The 20,149-nt window shown below is 32.9% G+C and overlaps 1 protein-coding gene across 1 annotated transcript in view; it reads right to left on the reverse strand.

Moving 5' to 3' along the window:
* The window catches only part of DCDC1 (doublecortin domain containing 1), a 426,036-nt gene that overhangs the window by 312,569 nt on the left and 93,318 nt on the right, over nt 1–20,149 (reverse strand). Inside the window, exon 9 of the mRNA XM_034645816.1 lies at nt 15,194–15,360. Within this exon, the coding sequence (XP_034501707.1) occupies nt 15,194–15,360 (167 nt within the window). The remainder of the gene's footprint in view (nt 1–15,193; nt 15,361–20,149) is intronic.

Consider the following 20,149-nt stretch of genomic DNA (forward strand, 5'->3'; position numbering starts at 1 on the left):
AGCCAGGCACCCCAACAATTCTAAATGTTAATGGCACCACTAACAGAACTTCAAAGTATTGGAGAAAACACCGATAGAACTGAAAGGAGAAATATACAAATTCACAATCACAGCAAGGGTAGTAGAAGACTTGAACAATACTATCAAGCAGCTTGAGCAAACTGACATTTATGGAACACTCCAACCAACAAAGCAGAACGTACATAGAACATTCATTTAGACCATATTCTGAGCTATAAAACAAACCTCAAAATTTTTCAAAAAATTAAAATTATACAAAGTGTGCTCTCTGACCACAATGGAAATAAACTAGAGATCAGTAACAGAAAGATATATGGAAATCCCCCAAATAATTGGAAATTTTTAACACATTTCTAAATAACAGATGAGGAAATCACAAAGAAGCAACTTAAATCTTTTGAACTGACTAGAAATGAAAACATAGCATACTGAAATTTGGTAGACACAACTAAAGCAGGGCTTTGAGGGAAATTTGTAGCATTAAAATGTTTATATTAGAAAAGAAGAAAGGTCTAAAAACAATAATCTAAGCTTCTAACTTATAAACTAGTAAAAAAAAGACTCAATTAGTCTCTACATAAGCAGCAAAAAGGAATCAATAAAGAAATAAATCACTGAAATAAACAGCATATCAAAAAATATAAAATCAGTTAAATTAAAAGTTGTTTTGTGGAAAATATCAATAAAATTAATAAACTTCTAGCTAGATCAGTTAAGAAAAAATGAAAGAATAGAAATTACCAATACAAAAAATTAAAAAGCAAATTCTACAGAATTTACATGGATGATAATAGAATATTTTGGATATCTTTATGTCAAAAATGTGGCAATTTAGATTAAATAGATAAATTTTTTCAAGACTATTAAACTATTAAAGATCAATTAAAAAGAATTAATTACCTAAATAGGTATGTTTCTAATAAAGAAATTTAACTCCTAATTAACCATCTTTTTGACAAAGAAAATTCCAGATCCAGATGGCTTTACTGATGAATTTTACCAAACACTTAAGAAATAATACAGGTGGTAAACCAACTTGGAAAACAGAAGAGGAAAAAAAACCTCCCAACTCATTTTATGAGACCAGCATTATCCTAATACCAAAACCAAACAAAGACAACAAAAGAAAAAGAAACTATGGGCCAATACCCCTTATGCTCATAGACACAAAAATCATTAATAGCGTTTTAATAAATTAGTTCAAATAATGTATATAAAGAGGATAATACTTCAAACTCAAGGAGGATTTATCCCAGGAAAGTGAATTTAGTTTAACATTTGAAATGAATCAATGTGGGGTGCCTGAGTGGCTCAGTCAGTTAAGTGTCCAACTCTTGATTTCGGCTCAGGTCATGATCCCAGGGTTATGAGATTGAGCCCCATGTCAGGCTCTGCACTGGGCATGGAGCCTGCTTAAGATTCTGTCTCCCTCTCCCTCTGCTCCTCCTTCCCCCCCACCTCAAAAAAACAAAACAAAAAAAAACCACTGTAATTCACTATATTAACAGACAAAATATGTATACGAAAATGTCAATACTGCAGAAAAACAACAGTTGTTGACAAAATATTTGATATACACTATAACATAAATAAGCAGAGACATCCAGTAATATTTATGAAATTATCTGTTCTTTCTGCATAATTTATAAGGCCATTGCTCTCATATTTCAAATATGACATGGATTTGTTTCTGTACATTTGATTCACTCTCACTGATTTATCTGCCTATCTCTGCAGTAATACCACAGTAATGAGTACTACCATAATGATTCTGACTTTCTAATAATTCCTCATTACTGATAGAACAGTTCTTCAAAAAACAATTATTTGTTTTTGGCTTTCTCAAATTTACCAAGTTCCATGAATCTGGCTGGATTCTGAATGGAATTTCATTGAATTTATAGATTAATAAAAGGGAGAATTTATATCCTTATGAGATATAGATTTCTTACTTAGAACTTAATATATCTCTGCTTATTCATTCCATATTTTATATCCGAAAGTGTTTTATAGGAATGTCTCTGATGGATGTTATCTTACAATCAACAACAAAAAAAACCCTTTTATAGTCAATAGTTAAACTCACCAACATATTTTTCAATTTATATAGTCACCATTGTTTCTTGAATTTGTTGCCTCCTGTGTGAGTTCACTTCTTTTCTTACTGAAGTTTGACCTTTCTTAAGTCTCCTCGAGTACTCCTAAAGTCCTAAAAACTTGTTTGGCGTGCCCACTATCTGAAGCTATTATGAATAGTACACATCTGGTCACAGAATCAGTAGGTGGCTGGCTCAGTTCTAAAAGTCAAACCGTATCTTTGTGCTCCCCCTGCACTCAATAGGCCTAAAGGTCTCTATAAATCCACTGGTCCTATCAGTAGGTGTGCAAATTTTTTCAGCCAGCTTTCCTGAACTACACCAAGATTGGGGTTGGAAGGATTGCAAACTCCTGTCCCTGCCTTCACACAGCATCCTTCAGTTAGGCACCACAGATTACTTCCAACCAGGAGCCCAGCAGGCCTGTGGCTTTATTTCTGCTCACAGCTTGTGTTTCTATGCTACCTCTGGTTCATAGTAGTATTCAAAATAGTAACAACAGAGTACATCCCAGGTACAAAACAATCACAACATATGCCAGCTTGTAAAAGAAGAGGAAGGAGGAGGAAGGGGAGGAAGAGGAAAGAAAGAGAAAAAAAATGTATATGATGTCTGAAACTTACTTAGAAAATGCATCAAAAAAATGGTTTGATGGATAGAAAGATGTATAGATGGATACCATTTGATAAAGCAAAGAGAGTAAAATGTTTATTCCAGATTCTAGGTGATAGGTACATGTATGCTCACTGTAAAATTCTTTTGACATTTCTGTATGTTTGAAAATTTTAGTGATAGAATATTGAAGAAATTTTTGAATGACAAAAGCCATGTTAAGGATGTACAGGATGAAATACAGCCCTTATACAATATGTCAATGGGCCGTGAAATCAATTTAGTGGGTCCACACCAGCATTTTAATAGTGCTTCACATGTAGTAAGTTAAATCCTGTTTTGAAAAATTTTTGTTGTATATACATATGTGGAGAGTTATATATATAATACTGAATTGTAATGTAAAGTATATTATTTCTGCTGTGAATTACGATATGAAATGTATTTTTTACTATGGATTTCAATCAAAGAAGTTCAAAAGCTACCAATGCAGAAGTGGTAAGCTCAAAGTTCACCTCTACTCATCTCAAGAGACTGTAAGAAAAATGAGAAAGAGGTGGTGTGGGATGGGTAGGTGGGGACAGTGTGTGGAGGGAGAGCTGAGTTTTGGTCTACTCTCTCCCAGCTTAGAGAGGAGCAGGTGTGTTAGATAAGTTGAGAAGGCTAAGGGCAAAGGGCTTCCATCTGGATTCTCATTTTATATTCTGGGAGATGACTGTATTGAGGCTGTCCCCTTTCACCATCTTCGGCAAAAGTGAGGGGGATGCAGCCACAGAGTAAATGCAGTGGAAGAGTATGTAGGAGGCAGAAAGAGGGTCATCACCTAGCTTTCTTGAGTTGTTTTCAGTTGGGGAATGGATAAGACCTACAAATTCTCACATGGCCACTGGGTAACTAAAAGGTATCAAAGTGGTAAGCCAGAAGAACCACAATATTTAAGGGCCAAAATGCCCACATTGGGGGCGCCTGGGTGGCACAGCGGTTAAGCGTCTGCCTTCGGCTCAGGGCGTGATCCCGGCGTTGTGGGATCGAGCCCCACATCAGGCTCCTCTGCTATGAGCCTGCTTCTTCCTCTCCCACTCCCCCTGCTTGTGTTCCCTCTCTCGCTGGCTGTCTCTATCTCTGTCAAATAAATAAATAAAATGTTAAAAAAAAAAAAAAAGATTTCTTAAAAAAAAAAAATGCCCACATTGACTACACTGCAGAGGCCACTACGGTGATCTGGTTAGGTCACGGGCAAGATAAAGAATGTGGCAGAAACTCAGCAAGAGCCAAACTAACGCAAAAGCTTCCAGAGAGCACTCCCGACCAAGCAGAGAGCAGATCAGGAGTTACAACAGCTGCAAATCTCAGCAACAAGACCGTGATACCTCAGTTGGAGACTACATGGTTCAAAGGACTACTTTGCCTCCCTGGCACCATGGAGACTCCAAAATATTTCGTTCACATACTATCTAAAAAAATTGAGAAAACTATGTACCCCTCACTTAGAAACCCCTACCAACATTTTAAGTTGCCATTGGAAATGTTTTATTGCTAGCTTAAAAACAGTTGCAAAGGATGTCTCTTCTGGCATATTATAAATATTGGCATTACTAAATAAAAATGTTACATTTTTCTTTTACATCTATTCAGTGAGATTAAGTATCCATACAGTTTTATATCAACCATCATCCACTTTTCAGAGTATATGGAAAAGCTCTTAATCAGAAAGTTTACAATGTTCTTTTTTCTCCTCAGCTTCATATTTCTATCCTATTTTTTCCTTAACAGAAACACCTAAAAAACAACAAGGAAAGGTTCAGAGCCCCTGCAAGAAGTTTATGGCACTAATATTTCAAAATGTCCCTTTGTTTGATGTCCTATAGGTTTTTATACTCCAGGGTGAACCACTGCAGTAGAGAGGAATGCTTTGCCTAAGAATAATAGAAGATGGGAAAGGAGAAGTGGCATATATCTCCACCACAGGCACATTCACAGACAGAATATTCTTAGTAAAAAGTACACTTGGAAGTTGAGAATCTAGTCATTTATTCCTTAAAACTACTCCTCTTGGGTGCCTGGGTGTCTCAGTTGGTTAAGCATCTGCCTTTGGCTCAGGTCATGATTCCAGGGTCCTGGGATTGAGTCCCATGGCAGGCTCCCTGCTCAGTGGGGGGTCTGCTTCTCCCTCTCCCTCTGCCTCTCCTCCCTTCTCTCTTTCTCCCAAATAAATAAATAAAAACTTAAAAAAAAAACAAAAAAAAATTGCTCCTCTTGCTCTTTCTGTATCTGCAGAGGAACAACTCTAGTTGCCTTAGCCTCCACTTCTTCTATAAACCCAGATGCCTTCTTGGAGGAAACATGGAAGGGCACATATACGAGCATCTGAGCCTCTTTAACCAAAATGTTGTGTTACCTAAAACATTGGTTAAATTATTTGGCCTTAATCAAATTTAGTTTTTACTTTCCCTAGTACTGTGAGTGGCACCTTCTATGAAAGAGCAAATCAGATTTAGACAAAATTTTAAAAATACTTCTTAAAAAAAAATACTTCTTTGCGTATCTTATGTAGTGTTTGTGTAAATTGCTTACTTGAAACATGTATCTCCTTCCTAGAGTAAACTCCAACATATGCTTTTCAAACTCTGTGACTTTCATTCTCTATCCACACTCCTCGACCACTCCACGATCTCGGATGGTCCAATTCCGAGGCTGAAGAAGGCCATTAGCCTAAGTCTCACATTCAAAATGGGCCACAAATTTAGCTATTTTCCTTACCTCCAAGTAAAGTTATACATACAGCCAAAAAGATACGGTGATAGAACTGACTCAAAAAGACAGTTATAAAACTTTTGCCCCATCACCAGACCATGCTCCCTATATGGGTCATAAATTAATATTTTTTATAAATTTTGTAATTATCATAAAAAATAGAATAACTATGTCTTGGGGGGTTGTTGATCGAGTTAATCTTAAGTGTGTTCATATAGAATATATCCAATGGTTTTTAAATCCTATTTTGACATTTCTTCATTATTATACTGTGAAACTCAAAAAAAAATAGGATCCACTCTCAAGCTATGAGATGTCTCATCCAAACACACTGCCCTTATTTCCTCAACATCAATTCTTTCCTTAATCTGTTCACTCTAATGTTTCATCTTTCAAAGATCACCAATAACCTTTTTTGTATCAAGGATAACTTTTTTGAAAACAAAGTCTTACTCACTGCTAACTTCATACCATTGCCTATATGAATATCTTTTTAAAAGCCCTCCCCATACTTCAGTTAATGAATCATACCCTGCCTACTCTAACAGCAAAGATGGAGCTCCAGTCCCTTTATAATTCTGCCTTGCCATCTCATCTTAGAAAAGAATCTCAATTGCTTTATCTCTAATATTAATAATAAAGGTATCACTTATATGTGGAATCAAAAAAAAATGTCAAACTCATAGAAACAGAGTGAAAAAGTGGTTCCCAGGGACTGCATGTGTGGAAAATAGGAAGAGGTTGGTAAGACGGTACAAACTTCCAGCTATAAGATGAATAAAGTCTGAGGATCTAAGGTATGACATGGTTACTATAGTTGGTAACTTTGTATCATATCATTGAAATTTTGCTAAAAAAATAGAACTTAAATGTTCTCATCAAAAAATATATATAAATATATGAGGTGGTATATGGTAGATGGTAGGAATCTTTTTACAATGTAAACTTCTGTTCAATCACCATGATTTGTACTTTAAATATCTTACAATTTTATCGATTATACCTCAATGAGGCTGAAAAAATTAATAATAGAGATGATGATGATAGCTAACACCTACTGACCACTTTCTATGTCTCAGGTACTGTGTTAAGAGTTTTATATACATTAACTACTTAATCCTCATAGTTTAAGGATTAACTATGAGGTAATTATTATTGTTGTTGTTACTCTTATTATCTGTAAATTGAGAGGACTGCATTAGATGACCTCTAAATTTCACTTCAACCTTAAAACGCTTTCATTCTATTTTTAATAATTTTTTTATTTAAGTTGCCCTACAACATAGAATCCATACCACATATTTTTGTACTTAAGTACGTATTGATAAGCACGTTTCCTAAGAGTTTCATGTGTCCATACTTTATCTCCAAAACAAGAATGGAAGCTTCCCAAGGGCAAGATCTATCTTCTTTGGCCCCCTAATCTTTTTTTCACAGAGTGGGGAGATCTTTTTTCACCAAACAAGGTAAGGTTAATTCAGTGACTACCACAATCATAGTCCCTAAAAACACCACACCATATTGTTTATTTATAGGGATCCTGACATACACTGAAAAGTCCTACAGGTAACCATCTGGTGGTTAGATGGCAAATAAGTTGTGACCTATGTGGGTTTATACATATACATATATGTAATTTATTTTGTTTTATGAAGATCAGAGTACATTATCTACCCAACACCAATTTAAACCCAGATCACATTAAAAGAGACTTTTTTAATTTTGTTTGTCACTGAATGTAAAATTTAATGCCAGAAGTATAATTAGGGTATCCAGACTAAATTTCTTTCTGCTAGAACAGCACTGTCCAATAGAATTTTCAACAATGATGTGGCTATTGAGCATTTGAAATGTGGATAGTGAGACTGAGAAACTAAGTTCTCTTATTTTATTTAATTATAATTAATTTAAGTTTAAGAACCACAAGGGGTTTTAATAATGTACTGGGCAGTACAGCTCTAGAAGATATAACTCACCTGTGGCTTTCCAAGGCTGGATCTTTCCTGTGCCTTTTACTTATGCTGTCATTCTCTTTTCTGAAACTTTCAATAATTACTTCCCAGTGAATAATAAGTGTTGATAAATGGATTCTTGCTGAATTCTTTATCCATGTACATGATTTGCTTTATTTAGGAACTTGAAATCTTTAAAAAATGTAACTGGATGGTGATTGTTTTTTGGAAATTATGTAAAATTGATTTTCTGACATAATTACTTTGAAAAAATTTGACTGAAGACAGTGATAAATTAATGTTATGCTCCTTTGCATTTTATTACATATATAAAATATTAGCAAATAGTGAGTTATATTATTTAAAATCAGCAATTTATTGTTTTATTTAATATTTATTCAAGCTAATATTATTATCAACAACAGGTGAGAGGAAACCACTTATGCCTCTTAATAAAATAAAGCAAGGCAACGATTTCCAAAACACTTACACTAAGAGTCTCCCTTTCATCAATCAGTAGTCAGACTTAATAATCAAAGATCTTAACTAACAATCACTGACAACACTGATCAATTTGAATAGAAAATAGAAAATGCTAGTCAATCCTCAAGACAGTTGGTTTTCCTCCCCCGGGAATATGCCTTCAATACCGCTTTAGTTCTTCAAGGAAAAAAGAAAATTTCATATTCTTGTCCATTCACACAAACCTCTCAGTGAGCATTATTGTTTTGGGAGGAGGGGGAGGCAGGCAGGGGGCCCAGGATGTTGACGGAACAGATAGGATGTCAGGTGAAGATAGAATGCTGTGCCCTCTCTAACCAGCTGAAGACTCGGCATGATTGTTTTCTTACAAATAATACCTGTGGGTGTTGAAACTGTTCAGGGAATCTATCAAACACACTCTTTCACTTTGCTGCTGTAACTCTATAAAATTTATTCTCATTTCAAAAGAGTCATAGGCAATAATACCTGTAGGTGGTTGAGTAATTTAAAGAAAATTTGTCAGGTCTACTTTCACTTACTTTACCAGAACAATTCTATACTTATTTGGAGGTTTTAAAATGTAACATTTTCTACTCAGTATGATTAAAAATTTCAAAACAAGAGCTCCTCATCTAAAGAGTTGTCTTAAATCAAATATAAGTAAAGAAAATATAATACTAAGATGTTTGAGAATAAAACTTTGATCCAAAAAGGAAAATAAATTAATGTTGAATCTTTTCCATTTTTTAAAATTATAGAAATCATTCACACATAGATATATGAGAACAAAAGTACCTAATCAGCGTGATATTAGGGGAAAACTGCATTACTATATTAATACCATATACCATTCTCAGGAAAATCTGAAGGCTGAGGTCTATAAACTTGTAAAAGCTATCTATACAAATTGAAAAATATATAAATGGAAGAATAAAGGTAATAAAGTAACCTTTCCAGATTACTTAACTTTCCTTAGTAAGCCATTTATATCCATATTAAGTTTACTTTATATTAAGTAATGTAATAAATGCAGATTTTTAAAAATTTTCTATTATGCAATTTGCATTTTCAGTCACAAGTTCAGAGGGAGAAAAAGCTCAATAATGTTTAGTTCAAAAATGTATTTTCCACATTAATTTCTCCAAAAAATATTAAGAAGTTAAAAAATCTTTTAATTAATCAAAAAAGTGATAACAAATACTTTTTAAGTGTTTTTAGATGATTAAAGTGTTTTAGTGATTTAAAGATCACATATTTTCAATCTCCAAGAGGAACTTACTCTTCGTTAAAATGTTCATAATCACATATGCGGGGAAGTCTATCTCCCTATACAGTCATTTTAAAATATCGTTTTTTAAGTAAGAACTCTTACTTGGCTCTTACTTCTTGAAGTAAGAATAAAGATAATATTTTGAATTGAAAGGTACCTAATGGAGATGTCAATAAAGCTCTCTATCTTTATATACCTGAATTATCAGGAAAAAAAAAAAGGAAAACCTCTAAGTCTAATTTTTTTTCCAAAGTGAGTTATTTAATAAATAGTTTTTGTGGTAAAAAGTTCAAATTTGAGTCAGAGATACATATTTGACATTTGGTAGTATAATTCTAAGAGAATTAGAGAAAAATACAGACTGGAAAATTTTTCTCCTGACCTGAACAGCTTTATGACAAGTCAAATGAAATGTTCTGTGATGATAAAGGTGTTATGGATAAATGATGGAAAATAAACAGTATTTTAATATCATTTCGTGTTTTATCCCATCGTGGTTTTTGTCCCTCTCTGTAATAATTACCTATGCACAAACTCTAGATGGCAATATTGCACTTACTGTACTTTGAAGAAAACTGTCACAGTCAGTCCCCACATATTCTCTTTATCAACATTTTATGTGCCACGGATCTATAGCCTCTTATTATAAGTGTAATGAAGCAGAAGTTATTGAAGCATTTTATTGATTGCTCAGATCACAAGTTTACTGCCATACTGAATTGGCACCTTACTCACTGAAGCAAACTGCTGACACCTTTTTTAAAAAGTGACAACTACATCTATTTCATGACCAGAAATCCATTTTCATCTCTATCAAGACAAGAATGCAATTTTCACTTCATTTAACTGATGTTAGGCCTGCTCAAAGCATGACACTTAGAAAAAGACACAAGTTTAAGGTTCTTAAAATACTTCAAGTAACTAGAATGCAGCTTGGTTTCAGGGAAAGAAAAAAATCAACCAACATTCAAATCTACAAGCAATCTAATATTCTAGAACATTACCTATCAGAACCTTCAGAAGTAGTTTTCAAACTACTTGAAACATCTGCAACACAATTTTAATGTTTTTAATAGTAAGTGATACTTATATATTATAAATTTTGTTCCAAGCTTTCAAAAGACATCAAGAAGTTCAAAATTGAACTATTTTGGATAATGCCCCATGAAGGTTAAATCAAGGAAATAGCCCAATTTTTTATGTATACATAGATGGGGATCTAATGTACAGAAAGTGACTATAGTTAATAATGCTATATTATATACTTGAAAGTTGTTAAGAGAGTAGATCATGAATGTTCTTACCACAAAAAAGAAATGCTAATTATGAGAGATGATAGAGGTATTAACTAACCCTACTATGGTAATCATCTTATAATATTTAAGTGTATCCAAGCATCATGTTGTACACCTTAAACTTACATAATGTTATATGTCAATTATATCTCAATAAAGCAGGGAAGAAAAAAAAGTAGCTGGCATACCAAAAATAAAGTATATATAAAAAATGAAATAGAAATAGTTACTCCTTCAGTCATGTTAAGACCAATAAATGACTTTGACCTAAGATACAAGATAAACTTTCAATACTTCTTTTATGGAAAATTAAAATATTAACATTCTTTTAAAAATACTTTTTGCAATCAACATATTCTGTCAGCACTAAATGTAATTCAAGCATATTTTGAACTGAATCTTTTCTGAGTAGAATTATATTATTATTGGTTTGATATCTAAGTATCAAACTTATTAAGAGCATGGATAAAGTAAACCAACATTAACTTAGGAAAAAATTTTAACAAAATCTAGAGCTTTGGTAGAGGTTAGTTTAAAGTAATAATAAAATACATTTCAGTTTTAAACTGCAAAACCAATATATGCTCAAGTTGGATGGTCATTTCCTCATTTAATAACATAAAGTTATAGTACGATAAAGTTATAGTGCAGTTCCAGTTTAAAAAAGTGAAACCCAATTTTTGAAATAGAGATTTAGTGTCTTAGATTCTTAAAGCCAACACATCAAATATGGAACATTTAAAAATAGCATATAACAGCATTTTAAAAAGTACCTTGCTTAAATTAATTTTAAAAAAAAAGGACCATGTACCAAAAAACTTGAATCACTCAGGCAGAAAATTATAGTTTTCAACAAACTTCATTAAGTAAGGATCTATTACAAACAGCCCAAGTACATATTTCCAAATTAAAATTACAGAAATGAAACACTTCCTAGAAGCTTCAGACATAAATAGAAATTGTCAATGCTCCAAGAGTTTAAGAAATATTTGGGTGCTTTTTCTTATTTTTTGTTTTTAAGTAATCAATAAGCTAAAATTTAATTTCTAAGTTGATCATTCCTTTCCAAAGTGTTGAAAATTAGGAATAAGATAAAAATTCCTCAAATTTTTTCAAATCTTAAATTCCAAGAGACTGATTTTCTTCATAATTAAGATGGTGGTTGTTAAGATATTACAGTTAGATACTCATCTCCTTTGTTTCTCTCTGAATTTCAAAAATGGCTATGCAATCAATAACAACTGTTAAGCTATGCTGTGAACCACTTTAAATGATTAAAGCTGTATGTTTATGAGCTCTTTTAGAAACTATTTTAAAAGAAGAGTCCAATGTACTCATTATTTAAATGTACCCAGGAATTTTGTTGGTTGGGGGAAAAATTCGAAGAAGTATCAAAATTGAGAAGACATCTCCAGCAATGAACATTTCCTAAAGATCACGTTTGTACTTAAGATCAGTCATTCCAAATCATTATTTATATAGCCTCCTGGCACAGTTCCATGCACTTTTATGTATCTCTACGGTGTTTCTGAGGAGACTGACATATATTTTGTTTACTGACAGCAACGAAAAGCTCTATGTAGGATCATAAATAAAGAAGACCATGTTTAAAAATCACTAATATCATTTTAAAAGGTAGTGCAGGCTTGTGTTTTGGCCTCTGTTTTGCCGTGTTAGGCCTATGAATGACAGCTTCCCTGCTTGAAGCATACAGAAAGCACAGCCTTCCTCATTCACTGACAGGACTGTGGCCTTTTCACACGTTCCTTCCACAGCAGTGTTTGTCCCCAAACACTGGAACTCGACACAATGGCATTCCTACTTCAACACCCCCACCAACAGCACCGCTACTTAACAAGAATGCTAATGAGATGGAACAGGCCCTGTCGCTGAAAGTGTTAACTGCATTTCATAGCAATGCGTTTATGCTACTTCAAAGATTACCAATTAAATAGATTCTGCTTAGCTCTGAGCAATTTCTAAGATGTTTCCACTTTTAAGGAAATAAATGTGATAAATGTAAGACTAAGTGACTTTATGCTGTCCTGAATATAATATCTCATTTTATATACATGAATCAGTATATATTTAAGACCACACTAATGTAGGCAGCTTAATCCGGTTGCATGCTATAATAGCGAAGTTAAAGTTAGAAACTGAAAAATGAATAAGTCGATAAACATAAAACCAGTAGTTCTGATGTTCCTTTTAGAGCTATTTTATCAGTTCATTTAAAAGAAATTCCCTTTGGGAATCCCAAGACATCCAATTTAAAGATTTAAAGAAATTTCCTTTCACAGAATCCCAGCAAAACAATGTTATTGTTTTTATATATGACCTTTGAAGTGAAATCAATGGAAATAATGTCTAGAGTTCATCGAATTCTATAATTTATAAGCTTATATTTGTTAAGGAAATAGGAATCATCACCCTTCTCCATTTTACCTATCTAATGATTCTTCAACATGATCTTATAAAAAACTAAATAGAAAACGCTATCCCTCAGGTCAAATGAAGTAAATGCAGTTCAAATAAAGTTCATTAGTGCTAAGAAGGATGTTTGCTAAGAAGTCCTACTCATATTGAAGAGATTGCCAGGCTTAAGACTTTGCCACTGATGACTGTACCACTACAGTGACTTTTCTAAACATTGCAAATAATTTTAAATTATATCATGATATAACAATACAAAACAGACTCAAGAATACATAGAACTGAGCATATCTAAAAGAAATAGAAATTTGCATGGAAATGCATAACAGGTAAATTTCTATTTTTTTCTTCATGTTTATATTTTAAAATAAAACCCAAACAAGTATCATATTAAAACGGTTGAGTGCAAAGGTTTAAGTTATTACAACTTAGCAAAAGTAAAAGGTTTAGTTAGGAATGGCAAAGAGCCTAGGTTTTTAAATATTCCCAAATTTGGCATAGTGTTAATGATGTAGACAACTTCAAAGATGCTAAAAATGTTAGTTTTTGTTCATATTTTGTTCAAAATCTATTTTTCATCAATTTTGAGTCCTAAAGAAACCTTTAAAATCAAGGCAGTAGTAACTCTTGAAATACTCTCTTTTTTCACAATACGCAGAACTCTTTTCAATCTAGTACAACTGTATATATCTATTTCAATTTTACATGTTTAGGACAATGGAAGAAAAAAACAAGCCATGACTACTTTCTGAGCAGTTTCTTATCTCTAACATCCCCACTTTTAATAAAACTTAGAAAATGTTTAAGTTTTTTAAGATTTGATTTAAACAGTGATTTTCTTGTACTGGAGAATGATCTCTTTTTTAAACATCAAATAATTTTAAACTTTCTAATAAGTAGAATCAAACCATTTAATACCAAATAAATGATTATAATTAAATTGTTCATAATCTATTTTATAATATCATTGTATCTTAAAAAGTTAAATCATATTTCAATGTAAATAATTTGACCAAAATTATAATAAAACATATTTGTACCAGTTTTTATATATGATATTGGCTTAATAAAAATTTTTAAAAATAAGTTTGGATTTTTATTTTTTCATATTATTATAAATAGACTAAACCATAATTATTAATCCCATTTCTGGATACACTGAAATTAATTAACTAAGCAAATGATCACATTTTGAGAATAAAAGTTTCTCGTGGGAAGACATTTCTTGCTAGTTCTGGGTACCTTAGTTCAAGAATTTCTTCTCGTTAATACAAATTGTCCTTTTCCAAACTAGACAGCAGGAGGTGCTGTGTGAACACTGAGACCACATCCCATTCTTACCTCCCCTCCCCCAGCACACAGAGAATAATAGCATGATGCTTTCAAAATATTCATTTTTCAGCGGCCTGTGGCCTGAGATAATGAGCCCAGTTCTAAACTGGAAACTCATGGTTAGAAGTGTAAAACCTAGACTTTATTTAACATGGTAAAATACATGCTTAACTTCTTAAGACCAAGTGCAAAGGGGATTCAAAAAATGTGGCAACTCTATTTTTATTTTATAAATGGCCATCAATCATTCTGCTTTGCAATGCTAGTTCCACTTAAAGATAAATCAAAGTCCCTATAAGTAGTTATAAAAATATCAAAGTCTTTACACACACCCACAAACATACACACATGCACTCACAGTTATGGAAAGGATAGTTAGAAATTAAAGGACAAAATTAAGTTTAACCTGATTCAAATATATTCGTTCTATTTCTTTACTTTCTAAACAGACAAGTTAAATAAGCATAAATGAAGTGAGTTAGTCTTGACAAGAAGTTAATTCACAATTTCATTTTCCAGAATGTGATTGGTTTACATTTTAGCCCAACTTCTACAATACCAATTCTGATTTCATACTGAAAAAAAAGTAAAGAAAGAAAAAAGAAGGCTGAGCATTTAAACCTTCAAATGATTTAGGAGCTACTCATTTTCTTGCTTAAAGTAACTGTCTATAGAAATTCCACATAAGGAGTTGCCTTCGCTTTGCACAGTATGCAGCAAGAAAAGATGAGACATATGACATCCCATACCAAAATACAGATACAATTAGCCCCATTATTATTGGCTTTGAGATTACAGAAGAAGCATTTTGGCTCCCTAAAGGGCACTGCGTTCACAAAATACATGTCACAGTTTTTTTATGACACAATGCCAATCATCGCCTCTATGCAACCAAGTACATTTTAAAACACAAAATAAAGCAATTTTTAAAGAGGGATGACTCACCTGTGTATAATATTTTTTTGCAGATTTTAGTCGTTGGTACAAGGCCAAAAGAACTCCTTGGATGTACATCTTAGCTCCTGAGGGGCTGAAACCTTCTCCCTCAGAGACCCAAACTGGTGCCCGCAAAGGTGTGATGGAATTTTGCAGGCATTTTTCAAGCAGAGAAACTATGCAAGAAAATAAGGGAAAATAAATTCTTTTGACCCAACTGAAATGCACTGCCTGGAACACAGCCCCAATACCAGAACTAACTCTTAACATCTATTATTTATATCTGACCTGGATTAAGTCTTACAGAGGCAATTCCTGCATTACTAGTGGCCACCATGAAGGATGTATTTATATTGAGACACCCCCCATACAAGACTCATAAGCTTTGTGAGCACACCTGAATAGTTCTGAAGTGTGCCTAACTAGCTGCACGGAGTGTCATGGTGTGCACTGATTGCCTTATCTTCTCATTTATCACAGATGAGTTGGAACCAACCTTGCTGAAATCTACTTGCATTGTCCTGATAAAATTGTAAGATCCATGTTGTTTCTGTATATAGCTTCCCATAGAGGAGTCTATATATCTAAAACATCACATCTGGAAATTATTCATAAAATATAATCCACACCTTTATAAGCCATCTTATTCAAGTCTTCTCACTGCCATTACTTAAATAACCCATAAAGCAGGGTGGCAAGGCTGTTTAAAAATAAAGGGAATCTTAAGCAAGCATTTTATCGTACCTTTTTGTTTTTAAGTTTCTGGGGTATAAGCCAGTCAAAGATTTAGGAAAGCTATTCCAGTACCCGTTTTGTAAACAGATAGAAGATATTTACTTGTTGGCCCGTATTGCAACATCTATACTGGACTTGACAGACATGTTTATACACTTTTTCACACGATTAACTTATAAAGTCTTTCTAGTGTAAAATAGTCAAATAACATGGCAGCTAGCTAACATTTTTCAAGATTTAATTTCCCTCTGAAATGCCAGAAATAAAGAAAGAAAAAAAAAATCTTAGGTACATTTGGGAACCCAGAAAAATAAAAGGATATAATTTTTAAACTCGGTCTTAAGTATACACATGTGACACAATATAAACATACAAAATAACTATATGGCTTGGCTACCTTATTCTGATACACATTTCTAATAGAAAAGAAATTAAATAGATCACCAGCAAAGAAAATAGCTCCTAGCTCCATGCCATTGGTTATGTTATATGTGGCATATTTTATGCAGAGAGGCCTAGCATAGCAATCTGGAAATTGAATTACAATTAGGTTCAGCTGAGCTGCTGAGCCGCTGAGTTATGCAAATGGCCTTTGCTACTGGTATTCTGCTGAATTTTGCTCCTAGTAAAAAAGTTATGCATTTTATGGCGCTAAGTTCTACAACTCTCTACCATAGCACAATTTAAATTCTTTCTAATATATTCAACACCAAGGAGAATGTTGGAAATAGAACTTAAGCTTTTCTAAAACTACTATAAAGTTAGAAGAAAAATATGACCCAATGACTATTTAGACATCTTTAGATGTGTGCATGAAATTCACTCATCCAGCCTCAGAAATTAATTCCTAAAATTCTCATATCAAAACCATGTTTATACTGGAGCAATTACTTCTCCCTATTAAGCTTTATCATAACAAATACCACAAGCTTTTTAAAAATATAAGATCACATATACTATAAAAGAAAGAAAAAGAAAAAGAAACTTATTTTTAGAATTATAACTCTTTGATCTTTAAAAAAGAATGTATGGTATAAACCAATCTTGATTATAATTTTTCCTAAAGAAAACTAGCTTAAGAATCATCAGTGCTTTTAGTTAACTGCTATAACATTCATACACTACTATGTATTGGGTTTTAATTTGTAAACTTTTAATCTGGCACATTCATTGAACCTATTACAGTTTTTTGAACATGGAAAGGCATTGCATAAATAGCTACTAAGTTTAAATAATTTTAAGTAAATCAAGAAGTAGGTAATAAAGTTGAATGACCTACATCCTAGATTTAATCTTGAATTTAAACCTGAGAGCATGTTCTCAGATTCTCTAGTTTTATAGCCTTATTCATCCATGCTTGCCACAAAATAACTTTCAAATTCTTTATTTCAGCCCAAGGAATTCCAAAGTATAATTTCATAGATCTTCTAACACAAGTTCCATTTTTTTGCAGAGTTGTGTCCTCTTAAATAAGAATTTAAGAAAAAATATATATATAGCTTAGGAAAAAATACAAATTATAGCAAAATGCAAGCAGTGTCAGAACTGATATAGGATAGAAAATAGCTCCCATGCTCCACATGATTTATGTAATTAGGAATACTATGGAAACCAGAAATAGCAAAGCAAAGAAAGCAGTATTCACAAGCAGGTTTTATAAGGGACTTCAGAATCTGCTCTGAACTTGTTGAATAATCTGTTCAGTATTCCAGAATCTCCCTGCTGGAAGCAGGGTCCTCATTATAACCACAAGAGCGCTAATAAAGGTTAGCCTCTGAACCAGGGATTAGAAGGCTCTTTTCTTTTTGGGAGCTGCAAACTAGTAACTTTGATGATCTTCTTGAAAAGGAAGACAAAGCACACTCCAAGAACAAACAATGTTTCCACTAACTAGGAAGGTACAGAAAACATAAGAAAATGATACGCCCTAAGTACTTAGAAAGGAAGTATAAATAAGCCTAATATATTTAAAAATAAAATTTATTAATCAGTTAGAATTAAAGAATCCTCCATAAAAAAAGATTGACCTAAAATGATACTTTTGAAATATAATAGAATAATTGATTAAAAATAAGTCAATTGACTTTTCAACCCCAACCACAGATTTTTAACATGAATGTGAATAATACTTTTTAAGCATTTTAGTGGATATTTGTAATATTCTATACCAAAGACAATTCATAAGTGCTCTTAACCAAGCGTTTTCTTTTATACAGAGTTCTCTTTTACTCTGTTTCTGAAGCTAAGTGCATTCCATTAAAGAAGACTATTGCATAAAGATGTGCAAAAAAAAAGGCAATTATTTAGAAAGGACAATAGACACTTTTCAACCTTGGAAAAAGCATAAACCTAGATGGTACTAAGAGCTAACAAGGCCCATGAGCGACACTCACTCAAAGAAGGAAAAAAATATGTCTTTCCCAGTGAATGAACTCCAGGGTATTATTTTGTGCATAAGCCACGAGTTTCTCCTTCAAACTGCTACTCAGAAATATTGCCTCATTCAATAAATTTAGCTGGTTCCTATTACCCTATATTCCTTTAATTTTGGTGTGCATAGGTACACATAGCATTTCTTCTGAAGCTTGAAGCCTTTATTACAGGTGTTCTACCTATTTGCTCCTATTTACATAATTGCAACCAGAGCTTTGCTTTTCTGTAATTTCAGTATTTTCATTAAATGGGGCCTCAACATTTTTATTAGATAAGTCGTTTGGAAATTAATCATTCATTAAACTTATCAATATACATAGATCAGTCAAACGTGATCATTCCATTGGAGTCATTGCCAACACTGGAGAGGTGTGATTATGAGGATGATAATAGCTTTTTATCCATTTTGTTTATTCTCAAGTTATGACTACAGGGCAAATTAAAATGAATGCAAAAGTTTCAATGCGTTTGGAGTTAAGACTGAGGATGCTGAGTAAATATATCATGTGACTGAAAGGAGTAATTTTCCTGGTATAGTATTGAGCATCATGGGTAAACAGATCATATAATTAAAAGTAGTTGCTATATCAACTTCATAACTATCAATGGATACTTTTCTCACTTATGCTGCTCCATTTCCCTTGCATTTGTTCCTCCTTTTTTCCACCTGTGAATATATTCTTGTCCTTCAAGGTTCCTATCAAATGTTACATTCTCTGGCAAAATACCCCATGTTACTTAGACAGAATTAACTGTTCCTCCTCTATGTTTCCCAGAGCATTGTTTGTAATTTTATTTTCCCCTTACTGATTTGAATTAATCCTTATCTTCTCCACTCCCATTTCCATCCTCCAGTAAATCACAAATGCCTTAGGGTTTTGAGGCCACAGTGGTTTTGGGGGTTTGGTAAAGTGGTGCTCAATAAATGTCTACCAGACAAATTAAAAGTACTTTGGATATGCTGTGGACAGTCTTTTAGGTAAGTTTTAAGACCATGAGTTCAACGTATGCACAAAGACCATGCATGATGCCTTAGAATCTGTAACTTTCTGTGACCAAATGAACATTTGATCAAAGTTTAATAACTGTTAATATGCCAGAATTTTGAAGCACATTTAGAATATGTACAACTGTTTTGTCTTAATTCTCCTTATAAAATGGTCTTAAAGACTAAGAAGGAAAATAATTACAAAAGAAAATGATACAATTTGGCAATGAAGCATTAACAAGCCAGGAGAAGGCTAGAGGTGGGTATTTAAAAAGTCTTGGAAAAGCCTCATGTGCTCCATCCTACCCTGTCATAAATCATGCTACTACGGGAAAAAACACACAATAAAGCCTATGTAACAAAGCAAAAATATTAGGTTAAGGTCAAAACAGATACTGTGAATAATAAAAATGATACCCTCTAAGAACACCAAACACAATGAGTTCAAAAGCTATTCATAAAAAAGAAGCTGTTCAGCCTTCAAGAAAACCTTAAATTAAAAGCACTTCATCATTGATAAGAAGCTTGAACTTATTTGGATTCATGATGGGAGCAGTACAAGAACTTTTGATAAGGAGGCAAATATCTCTCTATAGAGGAACCACAAAGCTAATGGAACTTACCAAGTAGAAATAGACTGGAATGTCTATCAAGTTCTATACCTAGAGAATATACATCTCTTTCCAAAAGCAACATCTTACATTAAAAGAGATACTTTGCTTACTCATTTGAACCTACTACAGAAAGCTAAAAAGAGGATTTTTTAAATAATGTATTTTCAAAAAGCACTGGAAATAATCAAAGACTTT

This window comes from Ailuropoda melanoleuca, chromosome 16 (assembly GCF_002007445.2).
Source record: "Ailuropoda melanoleuca isolate Jingjing chromosome 16, ASM200744v2, whole genome shotgun sequence".
Taxonomy (NCBI): domain Eukaryota; kingdom Metazoa; phylum Chordata; class Mammalia; order Carnivora; family Ursidae; genus Ailuropoda; species Ailuropoda melanoleuca.